The 24,556-nt window shown below is 47.0% G+C and overlaps 1 protein-coding gene across 6 annotated transcripts; it reads left to right on the top strand.

Annotated features, from left to right (window-relative positions):
- The first annotated feature begins 11,127 nt into the window (after positions 1-11,127).
- On the top strand, positions 11,128-23,471 carry LOC137762750 (CD48 antigen-like). Of its 6 annotated transcripts, none has more exons than XR_011073616.1 (8): positions 11,128-11,233; positions 15,450-15,830; positions 16,314-16,365; positions 17,421-17,717; positions 19,570-19,712; positions 19,915-20,006; positions 20,289-20,877; positions 22,242-23,471. XR_011073616.1 is itself a non-coding variant. In XM_068541065.1 (8 exons), the coding sequence occupies exons 1-7, from the start codon at positions 11,161-11,163 to the stop codon at positions 20,382-20,384; spliced, it is 1,134 nt and encodes a 377-aa protein (XP_068397166.1). In that variant the 5' UTR covers positions 11,128-11,160; the 3' UTR covers positions 20,385-20,393; positions 22,242-23,471. The 6 variants fall into 6 exon arrangements, 4 of the variants coding, with proteins under 4 accessions (XP_068397166.1, XP_068397165.1, XP_068397164.1 ...); XR_011073615.1 differs by having other exon boundaries at positions 21,757-23,471; XM_068541065.1 differs by having other exon boundaries at positions 20,289-20,393.
- Positions 23,472-24,556: the final 1,085 nt, after the last annotated feature.

The following is a 24,556-nucleotide window of genomic DNA, read 5'->3' as shown; positions in this document are numbered from 1 at the left end:
GCGCTACGGGTGGGCAGGGAAGGAGGATGTTTTGAGGGAGGCTTAGGTGCTGGTTGCAGGTGGTGCTTGGTGGGTCATGGAGTCTTTTCCTTTTCTCCTCCAGACTGTCTTGGTCTTCTTAGAGTTTTATTACAAAGCGCCATAGACTAGATGGCTTAAACAACAGAAATTTATTTTCTTATAATTCCAGAGCCTGTGAAGTCCAAGATCAAGGTGCTGGTTGATGCCCTTCCTGGTGAGGGCCCTCTTCCTGGCTTGCTGTCTCCTTGCTATTTCCTTACATGGTGAGGAGGGAAAGCTTTGCTACCTCTTCCTCTTCTTATGAGGGCACTAATCTCTGCATTGTATCTCACGGCTTCTACCTGCATATTCGACTGTTTCTGGCAACACTGAACACATCCACTGCTGAAGGAATAGCACACTGCAGGCAGCATCTGTCCCTGGGTAAGTCAAAATGCTGACTATTAAAAGCACTTTAAAGAGCATCACGTACAAAAGCAGGGAATGACTGCACAGGAGTTGCAAGCTGCTGTGCCACGTCTGCGCAGCTCCTTTATTCTGCAGAAACCTCAATTATTTGTCTCAGATTTTAAGAAAAGATTGCCTTAACGCTACAGGAGAGAAGCAAGGAAATAAACTGCTTTAAAGGAGAAACCAGCACAGAGTTAAAGCCAAATTTTTCTTTCTTTTTTATTTATTGAAGTATAGTTGAATTATAATGTTATGTTAGTTTCAGGTGTACAACACAGTGATTTGATATTTTTATAGATTATATACTCCAAACAAAGTTATTATAAGTATTGACTATATTCCCTGTGTTATACATTACATCCTTGTAACTTATTTATTTTATGCCTAGTAGTTTGTGCCTTTTAATCCCCTTCCCCATTTTGTCCTTCTCCCTACCCCCTTCCCTCTTATAACCACTAGTCTGTTCTCTATGTCTGTGAGTCTGCTTCTGCTTTATTATATTTGTTCATTTTGGGGTTTTTTTTAGAGTGAACAGATGATATTTCAGATAGCCACTCTTCCAGATGAGTCAATTTCCTTGAAAATCCAATCCATATATGTTCATGTGCTGTGCTGGCAGGAAGACTGACTGAAACGGCCAAAACCCAAGAGCTAATATTCTTTTGGCCAGAATAATGGAATTATTATTTTCCTAGCTATCAATCTAAGCAAACAGAGCCATCTGTCAGGCAAAGCAAACACACACACCTTAATAACAGAAAGTGCAGTTGCCTTGACAGAATTTGGATTATACTACTAACCAGGGCTGTAAGATGTGTTTTGACCTAGTATATAATGGATGCTTTTGAGGCATTCCCTAATTAGCATTTACCTGCTTAAACTAATTGCTCATATTTCTTCTTCACTAGTTTATTAAACTTTGTTGGATATTCTGCACAAAACAGATGAATGTGGGCATTGCAGAACAACAAACAGTGGTGTTTCCAGTTCAATACAGTGTTGACATGGTGACACATCAGTTTCAAAATTGGATATTCTTGATACTAGGTCCCAAACAGATTAAGACAAGGCTGAAACTCTATTAAAGGCTATTACAAAATCAGAGATTTCAATGAGATACAAGAATTCTAATACTGAGTTGACAATAGCCCAGTTTCTATCAATTGATTTGCTAAAGTCCACATGAAATAGAACTACTCTATATGTGACAGCCAACAGCTTCTATATTCTTCAAGGAGGAGTTAGTGGACTTGGATTTGGATTCTCAACAGTGAGTAGTTATATTGGTCAGTGTATCTCATCCTCCCTCAACCTTCCTCAAATGCCAAATATCTCTATTATTCACCAATATCTTTCTTGATTTAGCTATTAACCAGCAAACTCACTAACAGCCAAAAGGTTCCAGCTGCTCTGGATTCCCCCTTAGAGTAGTGTCAGCTCTCAGAAGCAACAAGTCTGGGGTAGGTCCTGCTTAAGAGGGGACAGACAAATCTTATCTCCATCTTTAGCTCCAAGGGACAAGGTAGGTTATCCAACTTGGCAAATCATCACACAAATACAAAATCCCTCTCACTATGGGAATTCCCTGGCTGTCCAGTGGTTAGGACTCAGCGCCGTCACTGCTGTGGGCCCTGGTTCGATCCCTGGTTGGGGAACTAAGATCCCACAAGCTGTGTGATGTGGCCAAAAAAAAAATCCCTCTCACTAAAGCTGTGTTTTCCTCATGCCGAACCACGAGATGAAAAGGGTCAAACTAAGCCAGTCACTTGCAAGAGGGGCAGGTAGATGGACACTGTTGGAAATGTACAAAATTTTCCTTCTGCATTTAGTGCCAATGCAAAGCCATTCTAGGGACTGCAAAATGTGACTTCCCAAGTGTGCTTCAAATACGTCAATGGCTGGTGCACTGGGGCTTTCCTTCATTGTATACCTATAACTTTTACTAATGTGTTAGGTAAGGGGCTTTCTGTTCACAAATTCCACGGAGGGTCCTCCAGGTTCATGAAGGCCCTCATTTTCAGATAGCTAAATAATTCGAACGATGGAGGCCTTGTCATGCTGGCTAGTGATGGCTTCAGGAAGAGACAACAACTTGGCCAATTCACAGAACTCAAAATGTTCTTTTCCCTGGCGGGGGAGAGCTGCATCTTGGGATTTCTCCTTTCTCAACACTTGTAAATCAGAAAAATAAAATGTGGATCCATGGCCTTGTCTCCTCATGCACCACATGCTTTATTATAGGTGCAAGTAAGTGTACACTATGGTTACATGACAATCCAGTAATCATCTTCACTAAAATTCACGACACCATTAATCGTCTCAGTGACAGCACTCCAATTTAACATCTTGGGGATTTCCTCCCCTTCTTCATCATTTATTTGCCAATATTTCCTTGTTATAAATATCCCCCTAGTGATTTTCCTTGGCAGTAACACCTGTGCTGTCTACTGTGTCTACCTTGACTATAAATAAGAACAATTCTTTAAAAAGAAAGCCCTTGAAATAATTCCTACAGTTAGAAGGAAAGCCTTGCTATGGGGTGAATTCCTGGTCATATTCAGTAAGTATTGGCTGTGCTGGAAGTGACCCAAGGGGCTCCTAAGCCAACCTTGTTAGGGTCTTGACATCTCTTTTTTTATTATGCAAACTTTTGAGAATCTGATGATTTAGGAACCCCTTTCTAGAAAAATGCGTCCACCTAAAACAAGCAATAAAGAAAGAAACTATCTCAAAATGAGAAAGTTCTCTTAGAAATAGAGACAAGAACTCAAGGCAGGAATAAAAAATTACTGAAAGGCATTACCCAGGACAGATAACAAGGTCAACATCACCAGTGATGTCATGTCGACAGTGTGCACTCTTGAGATGATATAATAAGAAGGGCATGTTACCTCAGTTGTCTTCCTCCAAAAGCCTGTAACCTCAGAAACATCACACAAATCCCAATGGAGGGCTTCCCGGGTGGCGCAGTGATTGAGAATCTGCCTGCCAATGCAGGGGACACGGGTTCGAGCCCTGGTCTGGGAAGATCCCACATGCCGCGGAGCAACTAGGCCTGTGAGCCACAACTACTGAGCCTGTGCGTCTGGAGCCTGTGCTCCGCAACAAGAGAGGCCGCGATAGTGAGAGGCCCGCGCACCGCGATGAAGAGTTGCCCCCGCTTGCCGCAACTGGAGAAAGCCCTAGCACAGAAACGAAGACCCAACATAGCCAAAAATAAATAAATAAATGAATAAAATAAATTAAAAAAAAAAAAATCCCAATGGAGGGACAATGTACAAAGTACTTGACCAATACTCCTTAAAACTGTCAACATCAAAAATTCTGAGAAACTGTCACAGCTAAGGGAGTTGAAGGAGACATGACAACTAAATGTAATGTGCTGTCCTGGATGGGATCCTAGAACACAAAAAGGGCATAAGAGAAATACTAAGGATATCTGAATAATGTGTGGACCTACCAATAACAGTTCCTTGATTGTAACGGATTACCATACTAATGTAAGATGTTAATGACAGGGGAAATGGTGTGTAGGGGATATGAGAACTTTATTATCTTCATTATTTTTCTGGAAATATAAAACCCTTCTAGAAAATGTCTATTAAAAATTAATAAAAGTTTTAAAAGATAAAATTGAAAAAAAGCTTCCACAAAATGAAAGAAAAAGAAAAAGCAACTGGATCTGGAGGTGAGTGGGTGGGACACTGGGCAGCAGGGGTTTCATGCCCTTTGGCTCTTCCTGGGCAGAGATGGTCAGAGCTGGCAGGAACCAGCCTGTGGGGTGGACCCGCTCCATGTTCTCAGGTGTATTCAGCCTGGGGGAAGTTGAAAGCAAAACAAGGGAGACCTATGTGGAGATAAGTAACTTCCTTTGGGTCTCCTGACTCTTTCCTGGCTCCCCTGACTGACATGAGCTGTTTTCTCAAAATTGTTTCCCAAATACTGGCCTGTGCTAAAGGCAGCTGGGGGAAAATCCATGGGCCTGGGTCTGTGAGGCAGAAGGTGACCCTGAGGCAGGTGCACAGATGCCAGGAACCCACATGGCCGCAGTGGCCTTCCTAGGTCCCCTTCCCATCCCCTCTCCAAGAAGAATCTGCCCCCGGACCTAGGTGCTGGGTAATCTGACTTCTGGTGGAGGGTGTGCATGGGCACGTATGGGGGGACGGGGGGCTGAAAACCCCTGCAGAAGACTTCACAGGAGCTTCAAGGGTAGAGGTGGAGGCCTGTTCAGGATTCCCTGGGCTGAGGGGCCCTGACAGATCACCAGAGGCCCTGCCCCTGTGACTTCCTGCTGCTGCAAACTAGATGTTCCTTTTTCACTTTTGATTTAATTTAATGTAAAAAATTTTTATTGAGGTGTAATTGACATACATCATTATATTAGTTTCAAGTTTATAACATAATGATTCAATATTTGCATATATTGCAAAATGATTAAGTCAATAAATCTAGTTAATATCTGTCACCATATATAGTTACAGAATTTTTTTTCTTGTAGTGAGAACTTTTAGATCTAGTCTCGGCATCTTTCAAATATGCAATACAGTATTTTTAACTATAGTCTCCATGTTGTATATTACATCGTTAAAACTTATTTATTTTACGATTGGAAGTCTGTACCTTTTGATCTCCTTCCCCATTTCACCCACCTCCCTCCACCCCCCGCCTTTGGCAACCACCAACCTGTCTTCTGTATCTATGAGCTTGTTTGTTTTTTTTTTTAAGATTCCACATACAAGTGAGATCATACGGTACTGGTATTTCTCTGTCTGACTTACTTCACTTAGCATGATGCCTTCAAAGTCTATCCATTTTGTAGCAAATGGCAAGATTTCATTCTTTTTATGGCTGAATAATATTCCACTGTGTATGTATATATATCACATTTTCTTTATCCATTCATCCATTGGTGGGCACTTGGGTTTTAGGTTGTTTCCATTTCTTGGTTACTGTAAATAATGCTGAAATGAGCATGGGAGTGCATGTATATTTTTTCAAGTTAGTGTTTTCATTCTCTTCAAATAAATACCCCATGGTGGAATTGGTGAATCATATGGTGGTTCTATTTTTAATTTCTGAGGAACCTCCGTAGTGCCTGCAACAATTTACTTTCCCAAAAACAATGTACAAGGGTTCCATTTTCTCCACATCCTTGTCAGCATTTGTTATTTCTCGTCTTTTTGATAATAGGCATTCTAACGGATGTGAGGTGATATCTCGTAGCGGTTTTGACTCGTATTTCCCTGAGGTTGGTTATATTGAGCATGGTTTCATGTACTTGTTGCCCATCTGTATGTTTGGGAAAATGTCTATTCAGATCTTCTTCCCATTTTTAAATTGGATTGCTTGTGCTTTTACTGTTGAGTTGTATGAGTTCTTTACATAGTTTAGATCTTAACCCCTTTTCAGATATAAGATGTGAAAATATTTTCTCTCATTCAGTAAATTGCCTTTTCCTTTTGTTGATGATTTCCTTTACTGCACAGAAGCTTTTTAGTTTGACGTAGGCTCACTTGTTGCTTTTTGCATTTCTTGCTTTTGCTTTTGGAGTCACACTTTAAAAATCATTGTCAAAACCTAGGCGTTTTATGGTTTCAGAGTTTACATTCAATTCTTTAATCTATTTTGAGTTAATTTTTGTGTATGGTATAAGATAGTGGTCCAGTTTCATTCTTTTTCTTTTTTAACTTTTTATTTTATATTGGAGTATAGTTGATTAACAGTGTTGTTTTAGTTTCATGAGTACAGCAAAGTGATTCAGTTGTACATATACGTGTATCTAGTCTTTTTCAAATTATTTTTCCCATTTAGGTTGTTACATAATATTGAGCAGAGTTCCCTGTGCTACACAGTAGGTCCTTGTTGGTTATCCATTTCAAATATAGCAGTGTGTACATGATAGTCCCTAACTATCCCTCCCCCGAACCCTTCCCCCCTGGTAACCATAAGTTTGTTCTGTAAGTCTGTGTATATATTTCTGTTTTGTAAATTTTAGTTCATTTGTATCATTTTTTTTTAGATTCTGCATATAAGCAATATCATACGATATTTGTCCTTCTCTATCTGACTTACTTCACTCAGTATGACAATCTCTAGGCCCATCCATGTGGCTGCAAATGGCGCTATTTCATTCTTTTTAATGGCTAAGCAACACCCCAGTGTTCACTGCAGCACTGCTTACAATAGCCAAGACATGCAAGCAACCTACATGTCCATCAACAGAGGAATGGATAAAGAAGATGTGGTACATATATACAATGGAATATTACTCAGCCATTTTCATTCTTTTGCATGTGGTTATCCAGTTTTCCCAACACCATTTATTGAAGAGACTGTTCTTTCCCCACTGGCTCCTTTGTCATAAATTAATTGACCATATATGTGTTGGTTTATTTCTGTGTTCTTTATTTTGTTCCATTGACCTATGTGGGGGATTTTTTTAGCATCTTTATTGGAGTATAATTGCTTTACAATGTTGTGTTAGTTTCTGCTGTATAACAAAGTGAATCAGCTATATGTATACATATATCCCCATATCCCCTCCCTCTCGTATCTCCCTCCCACCCTCCTTATCCCACCCCTCTAGGTGATCACAAAGCACCGAGCTGATCTCCTGGTGGTAGGCAGCTGCTTCCCACTAGCTATCTATTTTACATTTAGTAGTGTATATATGTCAATTCTACTCTCTCACTTTGTCCCAGCTTACCCTTCCCCCTCCCTGTGTCTTCAGGTCCGTTCTCTACATCTGCGTCTTTATTCCTGTCCTGCCCCTAGGTTCATCAGAACCTTTTTTTTTAGATTCCATATATATGTGTTACCATATGGCATTTGTTTTTCTCTTTCTGACTTACTTCACTCTGTATGACACACTCTAGGTCCATCCACCTCACTACAAATAGCTTAATTTCGTTTCTTTTTATGACTAATATTCTATTGTATATATGTGCCACATCTTCTTTATCCATTCATCTGTCGATGAACGCCTAGGTTGCTTTCATGTCCTGGCTATTGTAAATAGTGCTGCAATGAACATTGCGGTACATGACTCTTTTTGAATTATGGCCTTCTCAGGGTATATGCCAGTAGTAGAATTTAGTTTTCAGACTTGAATTTCTGAGGATAACACTGCGGACTTTGAGACTGTCCTTCTGAGGGGTGGATGCTCTTGGGGTGAATTAGCACCCCTGAAACAGGTCTGGGAAGGTATAGCCATGGAGGCGCTCACCTTCGTTTTCCCACAGAACACGGCACCTTGGGCCCTAGGGGGCCAAGTGTCTATCAGAAGGGGAGGTGCTGGGTGAGGTCACGCTGCCCCTGAAGCCACCTCAGGGCTCAGACCACAGCAGATGGTGACCTGGACAGGAAATGAGAACCCTGGCTGTGCCGAGGCACTGGCGTGCTCAGTAAATATTTGCTGAGTGGAAACAAGTCATGGGTGCCATGTGAAGCTTAGCTAAAAGCTGCCTGGCTTGCTCAAGAGCATATGTGACACCCCAATGTCCTCACAGGAGGGCTGGGACCAGGGTGAGTCAACAGGACACCCACTCTCAGGTGCCGACCTTGAACTTGCACCAGCCTGAGAGTGGGGTCTCCTTGCCTCCCTGGTCACAGGGCCTGGGGCCTGCATCAGAAGAGGGGGACAAGAGCCAGTAAACTTGTCACATCACAAATGACCAACAACTTGCTGAAGTGCTGTGGGAGCCCAGTGCAGAGAGCACCTAAGTCATCTGGGGCAGATGGGGCAGACTCCCAGGAGGCCATCTGAGCTGCATCTGGAAGCGTCATCGGGCTTTGGGCAGGAGGGAAGGGTCTTACTCCAGGGAGTGGGAGCAGGTGTGCAGGCTGGAGGCCGATGGGGGTTCTTTCTTAGGCCCATAAGGGATGGGGAGTGACCCCTAAAATGGGGAGGTTTTTCCCAGTTATCTGTTCCTGCTGGGGCTCTCCCTCCCCTCTGTGCTCCCAATGGGAGGGTCTCAAATGTCTGTGGGCACCTTCTCAGGGACTGTGCGTGGGGATCTGCAGAGCCCACTCAGCTCCCTATGGGGTAGAGTAATGTGGTCTGAATGCCTGGGGTGGGTAGAAGGATGTGCCGTGTGTTGTGGTCTGTCCTCCCCCGCTGGACAGAAGAGAGAGGCTGGCAACCAGTCCAGCCAAGAATCGCTGGGGAAATCTAGTGAAAAAGGAGCCCAGCAGAAAGAAGCCGAAAGATGTGGCTGGGGTGAGAGTCACGGGCAAACAGGAGCCCTCCCAGGAGCTGGGAACAAGCTCAGGGTGAGAGCAGTCTCTCCACTGGTGTGGGGGGTGGGGGGGGGGGCGCTTCTCCAGGTTTAAAAGGTAATGTCGTTGGTGTGGCAGATGAGATGGATGTTAAGACTAAGATGAAAAGACCCTGTGAAAGCTGGACCATGAGACTCCCTAGGAGGATAGTTCACTGCCCCAGGAAGAAGGGCAGGTCCACCAGCCTGCAGCTCACAGACAGTGAGGGTCCCCGGGCCCTGTTGGGAGACCAGCTGAGGCTTCTCAGGCCAGCAGCCTTTGCAGGTCTGGCTGGGCTGGAGGCACAGACCGTTTGTGATGTACTGAGTGCAGGAGGAGGAGCTGTGGTTGGACAAAGGCCACCTTGATCTCAGAGGCTGCTGAGTTGCAGCCACCGGCCTTAGTTTTCCTGCCTGGAAAGGTGCTGGGGAGGAGAGAGGCTGCCCTGGGACAGGCCTGGCCTCCCCCTTTCATGTGGCTTCTCAAAGTCTGAAACCATCTTGTGTGGGAGATTCACTGCACTGAGAGGGACTTGGATCTGGAAAGACCATTGGTGTGAAAGGACAGGGATCTGGTCCCAGGCCAGGCTCTACTACATATTGGGTTTATTAATTAACCTCTTTGGATCCTCAGTTTCTACATCTGTAAAATGGGAAGGTAATTGTAATAATATCTATCTGTCTCTCATAGACGAAAATGCTTTGTGAATTTGAAAGAGGTAGACAGGTTGGGGGTGTTGATGATGATTTAGCTTTCCAGCTGCACAAGGTGGCTGAGACGCTGACTTAAGAGTTTTCCAAAAAGTCCCTGGTGTTCTGCCAGCATGGAATGTTTATTGTCTGGCTCTCTTCCGGTGTCCCTGGCCTGTAGCTGCATTGCTGTTTCCCTCTCTCTAGGCTCCTCCTCCCTCCCCAAATCCTGAGCAGATGGTTTACAGACCCAAACACAAGAGGACTAACACAAGAGGACTTATAGGACATGGGAGAGCGAAAATATGAAGCTTGCTCCCCATCACTCTGAGAGGGACCAGTGGGTGAGCTGCCTGGATTTTGACCCCAGACAAGAAGTTTCTGACCACAGTCTCATTACCTTTTGCAGTAATTTCCCCATTACTAGAGGAGGTTGGAGGGAATAAGCCAGTGTTGGATATTCACTTGTCTGGGATTCAGCAGAGCAATTTAAGGAGCACAGAATGGACTCAGGTGACTTGCTTGAGGTCACACAGTGGGACGGGACAGTGGCTGTGATGTTGGGGTTTTTCTTCTAAAGTTTGTTGTCGAGAGTCCAGACCCTACGCTTGATTCACTGTATGACCTTTTGCAATTACACTGCCTCGCTTGGTCTCAGTTTTCACATCCGTAAAATGGGTTTAATACACAGTGCCATGACTACCTTGAGTGCATGGTCATGGGGCCAGTCATGCATGGGGCTCCTCAGCCTTGGGACAGCTGAGGGGGAAGTCTCAGTGGGGATGAGAAGGAGGCACTGCCCAGGAGTTAGGTAGATGGTGCTGCTCCCCTAGGGTGTGGGCCCAAGAGTTCTCCGATGTTGTGGGGTATTCAGTCTGGTGAGAAGAGGCTAGAGCCTGAGCCTCAGTAGGTGGGAGTGAGTCTGAGGCAGCTGAGGCTGTGGCCAGGAGGGGTGTGTAGATATCTATCCCTGCCCCTCTGTGATAGCAGGAGCAGGCCTGGCAGAGGTTTAAAGGGAAATGGTAGGAATGAAGCAGACAAGAGCCTATCAGATACCGTGGGGTCTGGCTTTGGCCTGTGTGTATGTAGGGAGAATAAGTAACACTAGGGGCAGCTGGAAAGCCATAAGGGTGCAAGCAATAAATGCCAATATTTGCATTTGTGATACGGGGAGTTGACACTTCCCCCAAAGAGCTTTGTTCTTTTGCTCATAGCTTCTTACTTAGGCAACTGACATTTGAAGTTTATGGAAAACCAAACTCATTAAACAGTGTAAAGACAGAGGAGACAGCAACCCAAGGCAGCAGAGGCCCAGCCTACCCTGGCTGAAATAGCATGACTTCTGTGCCCAACCATAGGCTGACACTGAAGAGCAAGCTGTCTGGGCTGAGCCTAACCCCAGGGAAACAGGCAAGGGAATTATAGAGAGTGCCAGCGTGGGGAGTGTGAGATCAACAGGCTGGTGTGACCACAGGGATGGGGTATCTCCAATAGCGAAGTTGTTTATACATTTATTCTGCAATTGTTTATTGAGGTCCTACTGTAAGTGCTGGGGATCGCAATAGGAAACATCTGAGTGGCTTACTACAGGCTAGTGGGCTGGCAACCCAGAGCTAACATGCTAGCCCCGCCCCAGGGGTGGGGAAGAACCTAAGTGTCCCTTTGAGTGACGCTTCCCTTCTCTCCTGCCCCTCCTCCTATAGACCTTTCTTCCACAGCTGCACAGGCAGGCAGGCAGCCTGTGATGGGGCCCTGCTCAGAAGACCCCCATCTCTGCTGGGCCTCCCGGCTCCTGGGATTCACCAGCCTACTCCTCAGTGAGTGGCCCGGGCTCCTGGGAGGGAGGACCTTTGGGGGGAGCAGGGAGGCAATGTCCCCTTTCCACGTCTAAAGTCTTTGGTGAACAAAAAGACAAAACAGCTCTGTAATTATTTAGCAAATACAGTGCATTTGGTTTAGAGCCCTGGGGTGAACAGAAGAACAAAACGGCCTTTTGGTTGTGGCGAGCCTGGGACCCCTGTGCTCAGGCAGCCTTGGCTGCATTAAGGGAAACATTTCCAGGGAGGCGAGGCTGTTTCTGTGCAATAACAGAGAGACTGGGAGAGCATCGAGCTGCCTGGGAAGAGGGAGGGAGACAAAGAAACCCGCTCCTTGGTGTGGAAGGGCTGGGGAATGAAGCTCCCCTGGCCTGGACTCAGAGGGGAACGCCTGGCAGCCTGTGCAGTTGTCCTATGGGGGAGGGTGCCAGCCAGAACCCTGTGTCTGAGAGGGAGGAAGCAACTCTAGTCTGGGTTTCTTGAGCAAGATGTAAGATGTTGAATACAGTGAAATTCTGCTTTGGTAAAAGGAACAGCAGCTTGTAAAACTTAAGGGTTTCTGTATACCCACATGTAGAAAGAATATGGAGAAACTACAGAAGGAACAGTAGACTGGTAATGTGGGCTCCAGAAGGGAGTGAACTTGGGGAGAAGAGAAATGGAAGTAGAAACAACAGGGAGTTAAGTGAAAATGAACTGAAGACTGGACAACACCGTAATCACATACAGGACTTCCTGGGAGATTATATGATTATGTCAAAGGAAATTAAATAAAAACTAATGAGAAAATACTAATACCCAGTGAATTATGAATTCTGGAGAAAGTTGGAAAGCTTTTATTGTTTTAATTTTTTTGTTTCAGTAACCCAGCCACTAAATAAACTTGCAGTAGTTATATGAAATTTAATGAATTAGAGACCTTTTATAAACAGATGTCTTGAAATAAGAATGAGCTTTATAAAACATGACCTCTTTTTTAACAAGTTAAATTTATGTCTACAGTAAAATGTAGGCCTTCTCTTCAATTTTACATAACTGGAAAATATGTTCTGTTATTTAGAGTTTTCTCCGTAGGCTCTGGGGTTGGAAGATTACATAAGAGAGAGAGAGAGAGAGGAGGGAAATGGACAAAATTTTAAGTTGATTTGTAAATGTTAAATTTTATATTATTTACATAAACTTTTACTCTGTCTTGTTTGTAACCACACCCCCCGGCTTTATTTTCTTCTTCAGGATTAGATCTTTTGTAGATCACAGCTCTTGCTGCCTTCCTTCTCTTTCTACGTCTTCTTCCGTCTTCCTCACAGCTGGGCTCACCATTCCCTTCTGAATGGATCCTTCCTGCAGCCTGAAGGCTGAGCCTCTTCTCTCCCTGGTTCCCTCCTTTCCAGCACATGGGGAGTCTGGTTAGGCTGCTGTCTAACCCTCAGCCAGCCAGAAGTCCCTGCCCTGCTAAACCCCTCTAAGTACTTGCTTCCCCTTTCCCAGGAGAGGAAAGCTGGAGAATGAGCCTCCAGGAACTGCTCTGATCCTGGTGATGTGAGAGCAGTGCTGGGAGGGGAGCTCCTGCGGAGGACAGGGACAGACAGGGTGGGGGAGGTGATGGGCAGCTCCTGCAGGGGAGAAGCACTGGGCTGGGAGACAGGAGCCCTGGCTCCAGGCGTGGCTCCGCCCTGTGTGACCCAGGACAAGTTCACCCCCTGGGGCGCCTCCTTCTCTGTGACAGGAGGGGCCTGGGCAGATCCCCCCTAAGACCTGATCTGGAGCAGATGCCTGGTTAAGTGAGTTAGTGATTAAATAAAAACAAAGAAATATCTGAAATGCTTGTGCATATGAAAGCTGGCACGAGCTATTCTCTGCTTCCAGTGAGAGCCAGGAATGGGCATAAGTACAGCAGGAGGGAGGCAGGCCTGAGATAAAGAGAATTTATTGAATTGGAGAGAGGATTGGGACCTTGGAAGCCAGAGGCCAACCCAGGCAGATGGATTCTGACCTGGTGGAAGAAGCAGATTGATCATCTTTTCAGGATAAGACACTTTCCCTGGTCCTGTTCTGTCCTACCTTGGTCCCCAGGAAGGAAAAAGGGTATTGGGTCCCTGCGGTCTGTGTCTGAAGCGGGAGGGTGGGCTCAGGAGGAGGTGCCACTGAGGCGAATGTGCCCACTGGTCACAGCTCTGCAGGAAAATGACCAAGAAAGGCCTACTGCGGCCTCGTGGGGCCTGGCTAGGGAAGTGCTGTCTTGGTGGCAGGGACAGCAGAGCTCACTAAATGATCACGCTTCCCCTCATATTCTAGTCTCTGGCAGTTAGCCAGAGCCTTGTGACAAATGCTGGCCACAAAGCAAGAGCAGGGATCACGCTAATTCTGGACAGATGCAGTTAAACCCCCTGTGTGATTCTCCTGTCTCCCCTCCCTGCTGTGGGGCTGGGAGCCCGTGAGGATGCTGTGAGTTCCATGGGTGCAGCTACAAGGAGGTAGAACCTCCGCCCTGTGCGACAGGACCCCTCCTCACTGTCTCATGGAACCTGTGCTGGGGGATATAAACTCCCCTTGTTCTAAGACCCTGAGGTATTGTAACTGTTTGTTATGCAGCACAGCCTAGCCTGTCCTGCCAGCTACACTGCCTAGAAGGAGCAGGAAAGAGAGCAGCCTTCATATCTGTATTAGATATCTACTGCTGTGTAACCTGTCACCCCAAAACTTAGTGCCTTAAACACCACCAGGCATACTCTCACAGTTTCTGTGGGTCAGGGCCCAGGGGTGAATCATCTGGGTCCTCTGGCTCAGGGTCTCCCAGGCTGAAATCAAGGTCTTGGCTGGGGCTGCAGCAGCTCTGGGTCAGCTGGGCAGGATCTGCTTCCAAGCTTACTCATGTGATTGCTGATGGGAGGCAGTTCCTGTGTCTGCTGGACTGAGGGTCCCTGTTCCTCCCTGGATGTTGGCCCGAGGCTCCCTCAGTTACTTGTCACGTGGGCCTCTCCTTAGGACAGCTGACAACACGGCAGCTGGGTGTCTCAGAGTGAGCAAGAGAGAGAGTGAAGTAGAGAGAGAGAGAGCAAGAGGGAAGTCACAGTCTCCTATAACCTAGTATTACTGAGTGACATTCATCAAGTCTGCTGTGGTCCATTCCTTAGAAGCCAGTCACTAGGTGCAGCCCACCCTCTAGGGGAGGGCATTACACAAGGATGTGGACATGAGGAGACACTTAAGAAGCTCCTCCTACAGTTATGCATTTGCTATTGACAGAAACTCTGCTAGGTGCTTTTTTTTTTTTTTAATAAATTTATTTATTTTATTTTTGGCTGTGTTGGGTCTTCGTTGCTGCGCATGGGCTTTCTCTAGTTGCTGCGAGCGGGGGCTACTCTTTGTTGCGGTGCGCGGGCTTCTCATTGCAGTGGCTTCTCTTGTTTCAGAGCACAGGCTCTAGGCGCACGGGCTTCAGTAGTTGTGGCACACAGACTCAGTAGTTGTGGCTTGCGGGCTCTAGAGCGCAGGCTCAGTAGTTGCGGCGCACGGGCTTAGTTGCTCCGCGGCGTGTGGGATCTTCCTGGACCAGGGCTCGAACCCATGTCACCTGCATTGGCAGGCAGATTCTTAACAACTGCGCCACCGGGGAAGCCCCTGCCAGGTGCTTTTGATCCATGATCTCATTCAGTTTATACTGTCATTATGAAGCAGGTGAGGAAACTGCAGGTTAGCAAGTTTAAGTAACCTGTTCAAGGTTACAATTCACTAGAGCCAGGACTTAATTCTAGAATTGCTTCAGATTCATTTTTTTTTAATATAAATTTATTTATTTTATTTTTTTTATTTATGGCTGTGTTGGGTCTTCGTTTCTGTGCAAGGGCTTTCTCTAGTTGCGGCAAGTGGGGGCCACTCTTCATCGCGGTGCGCGGGCCTCTCACTATCACGGCCTCTCTTGTTGCGGAGCACAGGCTCCAGACATGCAGGCTCAGCAATTGTGGCTCACGGGCCTAGCTGCTCCGCGGCATGTGGGATCTTCCCAGACCAGGGCTCGAACCCGTGTCCCCTGCATTGACAGGCAGATTCTCAACCACTGCGCCACCAGGGGAGCCCTTCAGATTCATTTTACTAGGCTTCCTCCTAAGAATCAAGGGACTATATTGGATGAATTTCATTTAAAAGTTGGGTTTTGTGGTTTTCTCCTTTATTGTTACTGAAAAAAAAAATACATTTCCTGTTTCCAATGCCCTAGGCATCTGCTGCACTGGGGTCAAGAGTTCTGGGACACATGGTTCTGGAGTTCAGGATTCTGGAGCCCATGTTCATCTGCACAGGGTTCGAGGAGGTTCTGTGTTGTTTCATGTGATCAGGAAGCAAGAAGCTAACCTGGAGGAGGTCACATGGGGCTTTGGCCCTGACTCAAACTACAGAGTCCTGCTGCGAGTCTATGCTGGGGCAGACGCTCCCACTTGGGTCAGCCTCCAGGACAAGTACCAGCAGAGGGTCCATGTGCCCAGCATCTTGTCCCTGAAGATTGAGAACCTGACCCCTGAGGACAGTGGACTGTACCGGGCTCGAGCCAGCTTCACTGGAGGAATAGAACTTAACCAAGTTTTCCCCCTCACTGTCTATGGTAAGTGATAGCACCTGACCCCATCCCATGGCTTACCTCCCTCTTTTGCGCTACAAGTTTCACATAAGTCCCATTTTTCAAGATTCCTTCCAGACACCAGCCTTCAGACTCTATTTTCTCCTCTGAAATTAGGGTAAGTGAGTTTACTGCAAATGGTGAGCAGAGCTGAGATTCACAGCAGGGATAAACCACTTCAGTATTTTGGGAGAGGAGAATGGAAATTTGGGGAAATGATATTGCCAAAACAATTATTGTACTTTATAGGTCTAGATTTACTTAATTTGTGTATTAGTTGTCTACTGATGCTAGAACAAATTGCTATAATTTAGATGCTTAATAAAACACAAATTTATGATCTTACTGTGCTGTAGGTCAGAAGTCAGATACGGGTCTCGCTGGCCCATGTCGAGGTGCTGGCAGGGCTGTGTTCCTTTCTAGAGTTTCCAGAAGGAGATTCATTTATTTGTCTTTTCCACCTTCTAGTGGTTGCTTACATTACTTGGCTCATGACCACCTTCCTCCACCTTCAAATCAGGTAATAGTGAGACCAATTCTTCTCACATTCTTATCCCTCTGACCTCCTCCTCTTCTTCCTTCTTCCACGTTCAAGGACCCTTGTGATTACATTGGTCCCATCCAGGTAGTCAGAACAATCTCCTTATTTTAAAGTCAGCTGATTAGCAACCTTAATTCTACCTGTTACCTTAATTCCACTTTGCCATGCAACCTAACATATTCACAAGTTCTGAGGATCGACATGGACGTATCTGGGGTCCATTATTCACCTACCACAATTCATAAGCCCACGTAGTTAATGCCTCCTCTCCTTTTACTCAGCACCACCCAAGGCCAGCCTCACTCACAGACTCCACAAATCCAGCTCTAGAAGCCTCAATAGATGTAGGAGAAAGGTTATACTGCAACACTTCCAAAGAACCTCACTTAATCAACACTTTCTTTCCCTAAAGTCCCTGTCTACATAAAGGCTGTTACAGCTTTAGGTCCCCATGTGATTTCTAAGACCAACTTATCAGTACGTCACTTCTCAAGTTCAGCGGCATATTCTAACCAGACTCAGACTCATCATTTCCAGTTGCTACCACCGCATCTCCCGCAAATGTCTCCACTATTGCGAGCAGAGGGCCTTTCTCTGGGCTCCCAGTGCTGGCCAGATGTCCTCCTTCTCTACGGGCTATGCAAACCCAGGCATTATCTGAGCAGGAGAAGAGGGCAAGTCCTGATCTGGGACTAGCCTTTCTGTCCCAGACTTCTTCCCCTTCCAGAGGAAACCCCATTTTCTTAGAAATAACGGGCCTTGGGTAGGTGGGATCCAGGCTTTATTTTCTTGTTGGAGATTTTTAAGGCTTGCTCAATCTAGTGAAATAACATAGGACTTAAGTCAGTGGCTCCCTTCTTTATTGTCACTTGCTATGTATTAAATATTGGGCAAATTGTGTTTTACTTGTAAAATGCATTCACCATCATTAAAGGGAGGATGCCAGGATTTCAATGAGATACTGGATGAGAATGTGCAGACTGTATTGTTCTCCACTCATGTGAGGCTCCATTCTTTTGTCCCTCTTACCCTAGAGCCGGTGCCCCTTCCCCAGATCCTGTTCAAGTTACCGTCCATCACACCAGGCTGGTGCAATGTCACCCTGGAGTGCAGAGCCTCAGGGGCCACAGAGGGCCTGAAGGTGACCTGGCAGAACAAGGGCCTCCCCAGGGAGCTGGAGCAGAGAGTGACACCGGGACCAGCCTCCAACTCCTGGACCTTGCCTGTGAACCTGCCCCTGAGCCAGCCCAATGCCAGCTTCACCTGTGTGGTCAGCAACCAGGTGGACCAGAAAACTGCCACCTTAGACCTTGGGGAAGTCTGTGTCCATGGTGAGTGTACCTGCCAGAGGGGAGGGGCATTCTCGGAGCTCAGGTGCACTGGGGTGAGGGTTCTGGGCTTTTCTCCCCACTATGTCATGAGCACCACCTTCCATCGGGTCACCGCATACAGGAGTCTGGGAGGTACAGCAAACTCATCTCTGCTTTTCATTGTCACATCCATGCCCGCCTCTCCACCCCCCCTCTTTTTCCCCCTAAGATACAAGTGTGTTGTTTTTGATGCAAATCTTGTCCACCCAGCTCCAGATGAGCAGCTCCCAGTCCCAGCTTGCCCTGGAGGGAAAGCAGGGGTGGGGTGGGGGAGGTGAGGAGAACTAGGGCTGCAGCCCGCAGAGGTGTTCCCTAGAGATGTATTCCCCTGAGGGCCCACACCTCCCCTGACCCATGCTCCCTGCTGCCTGCACCTGCCTGCCTGCTTGCTGCTTGCTGGGCATCTCCCTCCTTCCCAGCTGCTGTAGTGCAGTGTCAGAGCTGGTCCAGGGCAATAGCTTTCCAGTACTTCTCCCACCTCATCCATTATCCATAGTGCGTCCACTGGAATCCTTTGAAAAGAAATTGGATCTTGAAATTGGTCTGTGTCATCTGGAGGCGTATGACCCGCTGGCTCCCTGTAGGATTCAGGGCTCAGATGCTCCTCTGCCCATATTTCTTACCTCTTACACTTCACACGGAATTGTTTGCTTGGAGCTCCTGAATGCGTTCTGCTATTATAAGCTTCTGAGCCTCTGGAAATGCTGTTTCCTCTACCATCAGCCATCCCAAGTCAAGAGCCCTTCACTTCCTTGCTTATTCCTGTTCAAGGATTTCCCTCAGGTCATGGGCACGTGACCAGCACAGTAACGCAGGACCCTGCGCTTGGTTATAATTCTGTTATTAATAAAGTTTGAACAAGGGTGTGTCAATCTCATGTGGCACAGGGCCCTGCAGGTGCTATAACTGTCCTGCCCTCAAGCATCATCCCCTTTAAGGAGCAGTCCGTAGCCACCCCACACGAAATAGCAATGCTGTTTATGGGTTTGTCTCCTCCATAGCCTGGAACACCTTGAGGGCAGAGGCCATGTCTTGTTCTCCTTTGAATTCATGTACCGAGCAAAGCTCCTGGCACTGTTTGCTCACAGTCAGGATTTCATTGAATGAATGAATGACCTGGTATCCTGAGTGTAGCCTTGCCCCTCTAACCCATCCCCCCATGAGCTGCTGGGAGGAACTGATGTGTCAGCATCACTTAAAATCCCACATTACCCTCCCCTCAGCCCCATCCTGGAGTCTCAGATAAAGTTCAATGCTCAGCATGACCCACAAAACCCTCTGGAAAGAGACTCTTCCTCCCTCTGGCCCTCTGCACCCGGCTCCTCCCTGCCCTGTCCCTCTCCTGCCTGCTGCAGTGGGATGATGGCAGCTCCCACGGCTGGCGATTTGACACAGTCATTTCTCACATGTGGTGCTCCTCCTCCTGGAATTCAGTGCCCACGCTGAATATCTAGTTAACTCCTATTCCTCCCTCAAGACTCAGTTTACACATCACCTCCTCTGGGAGGCCCTCCCTGAAGACACGTGTACAAGGTGTAAACCTCTACTGCACTGCAGTCCCTCTGGCTGGAAGACTTTGGTATTTTCTCAGTCTTCCCCCACTGGGTGACCCCATCTTGTTCATCTCAGTACCCCTGGCACCAAGCAGGAGCTCAGGACCTGGTTGAATGGATGAAACTGACATGGTCCTCCCTCTTCAGCTTCTGAACCTGGACCCTTTAGACCTCTCCACCTGCTCTCTCTCCATCTCCCCTTGGCAATGGGTATCTTAGGTTCTGTCTTTCCTTAACTTTCTTCATTCTCTCTGTGTGAGGGAAACAGATTCACAAGGACAGGTCAGTGCTGACCCCCTGCCAGGCATCCTAGGGGCTGTCGTGGCTGTGCTGTTGATCCTTGGAGGAGGACTGTACCTTTGGAAGACACGTGAGAAGAAGAAGAAAATGCAGACTGGAAGAGGCAGGTTGCACTTCTCCCTCCTGCCCTGATATCTCCCCTCCCCCACTGGACCCTTGGTTCCTTTCCTTCTGCATTCTGCTGCTCAAGGAATCTCTCTGCAGAGGGAATGGTGGGTGTGGCCTTGGCCTTGGGGTTCAGAACAGTGGGGGAGCGTACAGGTTTTCAAGGCCCAGGTTCAAGCTCCACTCTGTGTATGACTCAGGTACAGAATTGCAGGAGGACCACAGGGACAATGATAGTGGCATCCAGTATGCGGAGCTGAGCCAGCAGGAGTCTCGAAAGGACATGCACAAGGTGAGAGCTGGGAGCTGTGCCCAGCCTGGGCTCTCCTGGGTCCATCCTCACCTGGGTCTGGGCCTGTCAACCCAGTCATCTGCCGTTCCTGGCCCCGCTGTCTCTTTAACTCTTTCCAGGTGGTCAGTGGTATTTACTGAGAAAATTTATACCTGGGGCCAGTGCAGTGCTGGGCGCTTTGGGGGAATTCACGTGCAGCTCGTGTCAGCAGCATTGGTTCCATGTGGGTCCCTCTGGGGCCTCTCTCAGCTGTTCTAGGAACTCTCTGTCTTGCATTCCTAGGGTATTGGTGAACAACATTTAGAAGAAAAGCAGCCTGTTAATACTGTCTACAGTGAGGTCCATAAGCCAGAAAGAGAAGCCATGAAGATAATTTAATTGGAGGAGGTAGGAGAACTGGAACTCCTAGGACACCTCCACTCGGAGCTTGATCCCTGCAGACACCTGCCTCTCTCAGCTCTGGTCCAGCTCCAGCTGCCCTGGTCTGCGTTACTCTGACCCTCCTGCCCTCAACTCCCTGGGCACACATGGCCTTGTCATAGCCTCTGTCACCTCTCCAAGCTGCCTTCCCACTCAGGATCCTCACCCTGCAGGATGCGTGCTCTTTTTCCATCATTGACTCAGCTCCTGACCACTCTCCTCCTAAAGCTTCCCAAAGAGAACCTTCCTGCACATGATAATCCCCACAGCCTCTGCTGTGTGGCTGCCGTGTGTCTTTCTGAGAACACAGCCCAGGCATGGGGACCGTGTAGAAGATATTGAACACAGCCCAGGCATGGGGACCGTGTAGAAGATATTGACCACGCCGCAGAGGAGGGGGTTAGGACCTTGGTGCTGGAAGCTGAGTTGGGGGTCTGTGGATGCAGCATGGGTAGGTGGGATCCCACAAAGGGCTGGCCTGGGGCTTCCTTTGCACCCTGTATAGGGCAAAAGGTTTGTGTCAAGCGGTGTGTTTGTGTGTGCATGTGTGTGTGTCTGTGTGTATGTTGGGGGAGTATCCAGTGTATATTATACATCGGGCCACAGCCCTTTTCCCTGACCACTAGTACTAACCTCAGCTTCAGCTGGTAGACCTCAAATCCACCTCTTGTGGAGTGGGAAAAGGAATGTGTACTGTTTCTGGACCTTCCAAGACTTCTGTTTCTCAGAGAGGGACCCAAGTCGGGACCTGTGTTCTTAGGAAAGCAGCCTCAGCTCTTCCTTGTCTGGGGTCGGGGTACTTTTGGTCATTAGAATGGAAACGAAGCATGCTGCTCCCGCCTCCCCTTGATGAGGCTGCTGGGAGGGGTGAGGGGTGAGGCTTGTAGGAGGGTCTGAGCCAACCCTCTCCCGCCTCTTCTACTGACCCTCAGCGCCCCACAGCCCTGCTGGCCTCAGATCCTAGGTCAGCCTCCTCTTTGCTCACTCACGTCCCTCTGCCTGAAATGATGGCTCCCTTTCCCTATCCCTTCCTCCCATCCCTGCCTGTTGGAATCCTACCATTCCAACCCAAAACCCCCTTCCAAGTCACATGTTCTACATCTTCACATGGGTTTGAAAATAGCCTCTCCCACATCTGTCCTTTTCAGACAACTTGGACATAATCAAGGCCCCTGCCATAGGTTTGCTTTGGATTGGTCATGAGTCTTCCCTGCTAACCTCACCTGGGGCTCCCTCAGGAGGGTGCTGGGGCTTTAGGAGGCCAGTGCCAAGGAGACAAGCACCTCTGTCTGCGAAGGGTCTGAGCTACTCTTACTCCCAACTCCCACAGAGACTCAGCAGACAAGACCCAGAGCACAGAGGCTGCTGAAGGTCTTTCTGGTAGTGACTCCACAAGGAAGCAAAGAGGACATGATGAACTCCAATGACACCGCCTGGTTTCCCCAACCCACATCCAGCTTCACGTTGCCTGCGGACCTAATGTAGCCGGCACTGTATTGTGTGGAAGCTTCTCCTCTCCCTGGCGGTCCTCACCTCCTCGAAGCCTCTACCTTCCGCCTTGAGTCCCAGCTCTTGAATCGGAGATGGATTCACTCTGATACTATGATCTGTGATCCTTTGTCTGCTGGCCTAGATTCCTAGGTCTCTTGGTTCCCCTCCCAGCTCAGCAAGCTCAGCTGCTTCACTTCTGACCTCAGAAAGCCAAGCTCTGAGCTAAAGGCTTGAGCATTATGCTAGGATCCTGCTAGATGGTGCGTGAATAAGAGAGGAGCAGAGTTTCCATAATAAGGCTCTTTCTAACCTCTTTCTGCTCAGGCTGAACAGAAGGCTGAGAAGGAAAAAGATGACATCTCTCACTGGCATCCCAGGTGACCGATCATGGCTGGGTATCAGTGCCCATCAGTCCAGAAGCAGTGTAAGATGTGACCACCCATTGACACCTCCCACCCCCCCACCTAAAGCAGAAGAGAAAAAAAAATGAAAGAGGAAGGGAACTTGACTTTCCAAGCCTATCATGAACCAGGTTTTGTCCCAGGCATTTTATAAATATCATTTCTTCTTATGCTTACAAGAACACTCTAGGGTAGGTATTACTATCCCCATTTTGCAGGACAAGTAACCAATGTCCCAAAATAGTTGGTGGCAGAGCAAAGCCTTAAATCCAACACTGGACAATTCCAGCATTCATATCTTATCCTTTGCCACATGGTCACTGAAGACCTTGTAATCCTGGAGTATTCAGAGGAGAATATCCTCCATTTGTTCCTCTTCCAAGGATCCTGGTCTTCTGACTCAGGTGCCCCAACTTGGAATGAGTTCATCCTGATGATGGACGGAGCAGTTGGTGGTTGAAAGAGGAATTGTCCCTTAAGTGGACAGTGGAGTAGGAGATGTGGGTGGGAGACATGGAATGAGAGACCCTGCCCTCTGGCTCAGATGAGACATTCAAAGCAGAGATGCTTCTTCCTCTTGGGTCTTGTGGGAGTTACTTCCTCTCATTCAATGTGTGTTGTGGCTTTCAGCATCCCTATTCTCAAGCCAACTTCCTTATCCATTATTATTCATAACTTCATTCAACAATTATGTGAGGCAGAAATCCTCAGTGTACAAATGGAAAATTAAAATCCAGAGATGTTAAGTACCCTACGGAAGTTCTCCCAAGTGTAAGTGATGTAGGCATATCAGGGGATAATAATTTCACACATTGTGATTCCTTTCTCTCTGTCATCCCAGACATCCAACCAGTTACCGTCTTCCATTGGGTTATTCTTCATAAAGCTTCTTGTACTCCATTCTCCTCTTATTCTTTCATTCCCATCTTATACCTGCAGCTGCACCATTTTTACATTTCCACCAGCAATGTATGAGAATTTCTCCACATCATCTCCAACTCTTGTTATTTTTTGATTGTAGCCAACCTAGTGCTGGTGAAGTGGTATCTCATTGTGGTTATGAATTGCATTTCTCAAATGATTCACGTTGAACATGTTTTCATGAGCATATTGACCATTTGTATACTTTATTTGAAGAAATTTCTTTCTCTCTCGAATTGTCTCTTGTCATCCATTGCCCCTACCTCTCCATTGAGTCTGCTTTTGTCCAGTCACCAGGGAACTTCATGTTGTTAAATCCAGTGGTCAATTCTCAATCCTCATTTCCCATAACTTCTCAGCCGCAGTGGACCTATATTTTCTAGAAACACTGTTTTCACTTTGCATTCACTATTCACATTATTTTCCTCCTACTGGGTGGTTGCTCCTTAGTTTCCTTTATCAGTATCTTTCCGTTATCTCCAACTTCTAAATTTTGGAATAACCCAGGGTTCATACCCAGACCACCCAGACCACGTCTCTTCACTGTCTACACTCATTTCTTTTTGATGTTACGGCCATGCAGTAATCCCATGACTACATGACCTTATGTGGCAAAAGGGACTTAAAGATATGATCCCTCCCCTGGACTCCACATTGTAAATATCCAACTGTTTACTTGACATCTCCACTTGCACGTATAACAAGCATCCCCATCTTGACATGTCTAAATTCAAACTCCCCTAACATGCTTCCTATACAATTTCTGATCCCTCCAAACGTCACCTCAATCCTTCCATTTTTTCTGGCCACAAAACCTTGGTGTCATCCTTGACTTCATTCTTTTTCTCACACCCCACCCTCTATCTCTATTAGAAAATACTGATATCTTTTCATTCTATATATATTCAAATATTTAATTTCATATACCTATATGAAAAAATTACATTTATAATGAAATACCTCTCACCACCTCCCTAGTCCAATAGGGTCATCATTTCTCACCTGGATTACTGCAGTAGACTCTGAGTCTCTTACTTTTGTCTTTAATCCTTTGATGTCTATTTTCATAATATCACCCAGATTTATCTTTTCAGAACCTAAGTTATGTCACATTACTCGTTAGCTCAGAACTACCCCATGGGCCCACTTTATCTGGAAGGCCCTGTATCAGCTGACCTCATCTCCCATGCTCCCCTCCTTCCTAATCCACTCTAGGACACTGGGCTCCTTGCCATTCCTTCAATACTACATGCATGCTCCTTCCACAAGGCCTTTGCTCTCCAGAATTCTCTCCCTCTAGGTATCCACATGTCTCAT

Source organism: Eschrichtius robustus, chromosome 3 (genome assembly GCF_028021215.1).
Source record: "Eschrichtius robustus isolate mEscRob2 chromosome 3, mEscRob2.pri, whole genome shotgun sequence".
Classification (NCBI taxonomy): domain Eukaryota; kingdom Metazoa; phylum Chordata; class Mammalia; order Artiodactyla; family Eschrichtiidae; genus Eschrichtius; species Eschrichtius robustus.
This window is presented reverse-complemented; position numbering and strand designations above follow the sequence as displayed.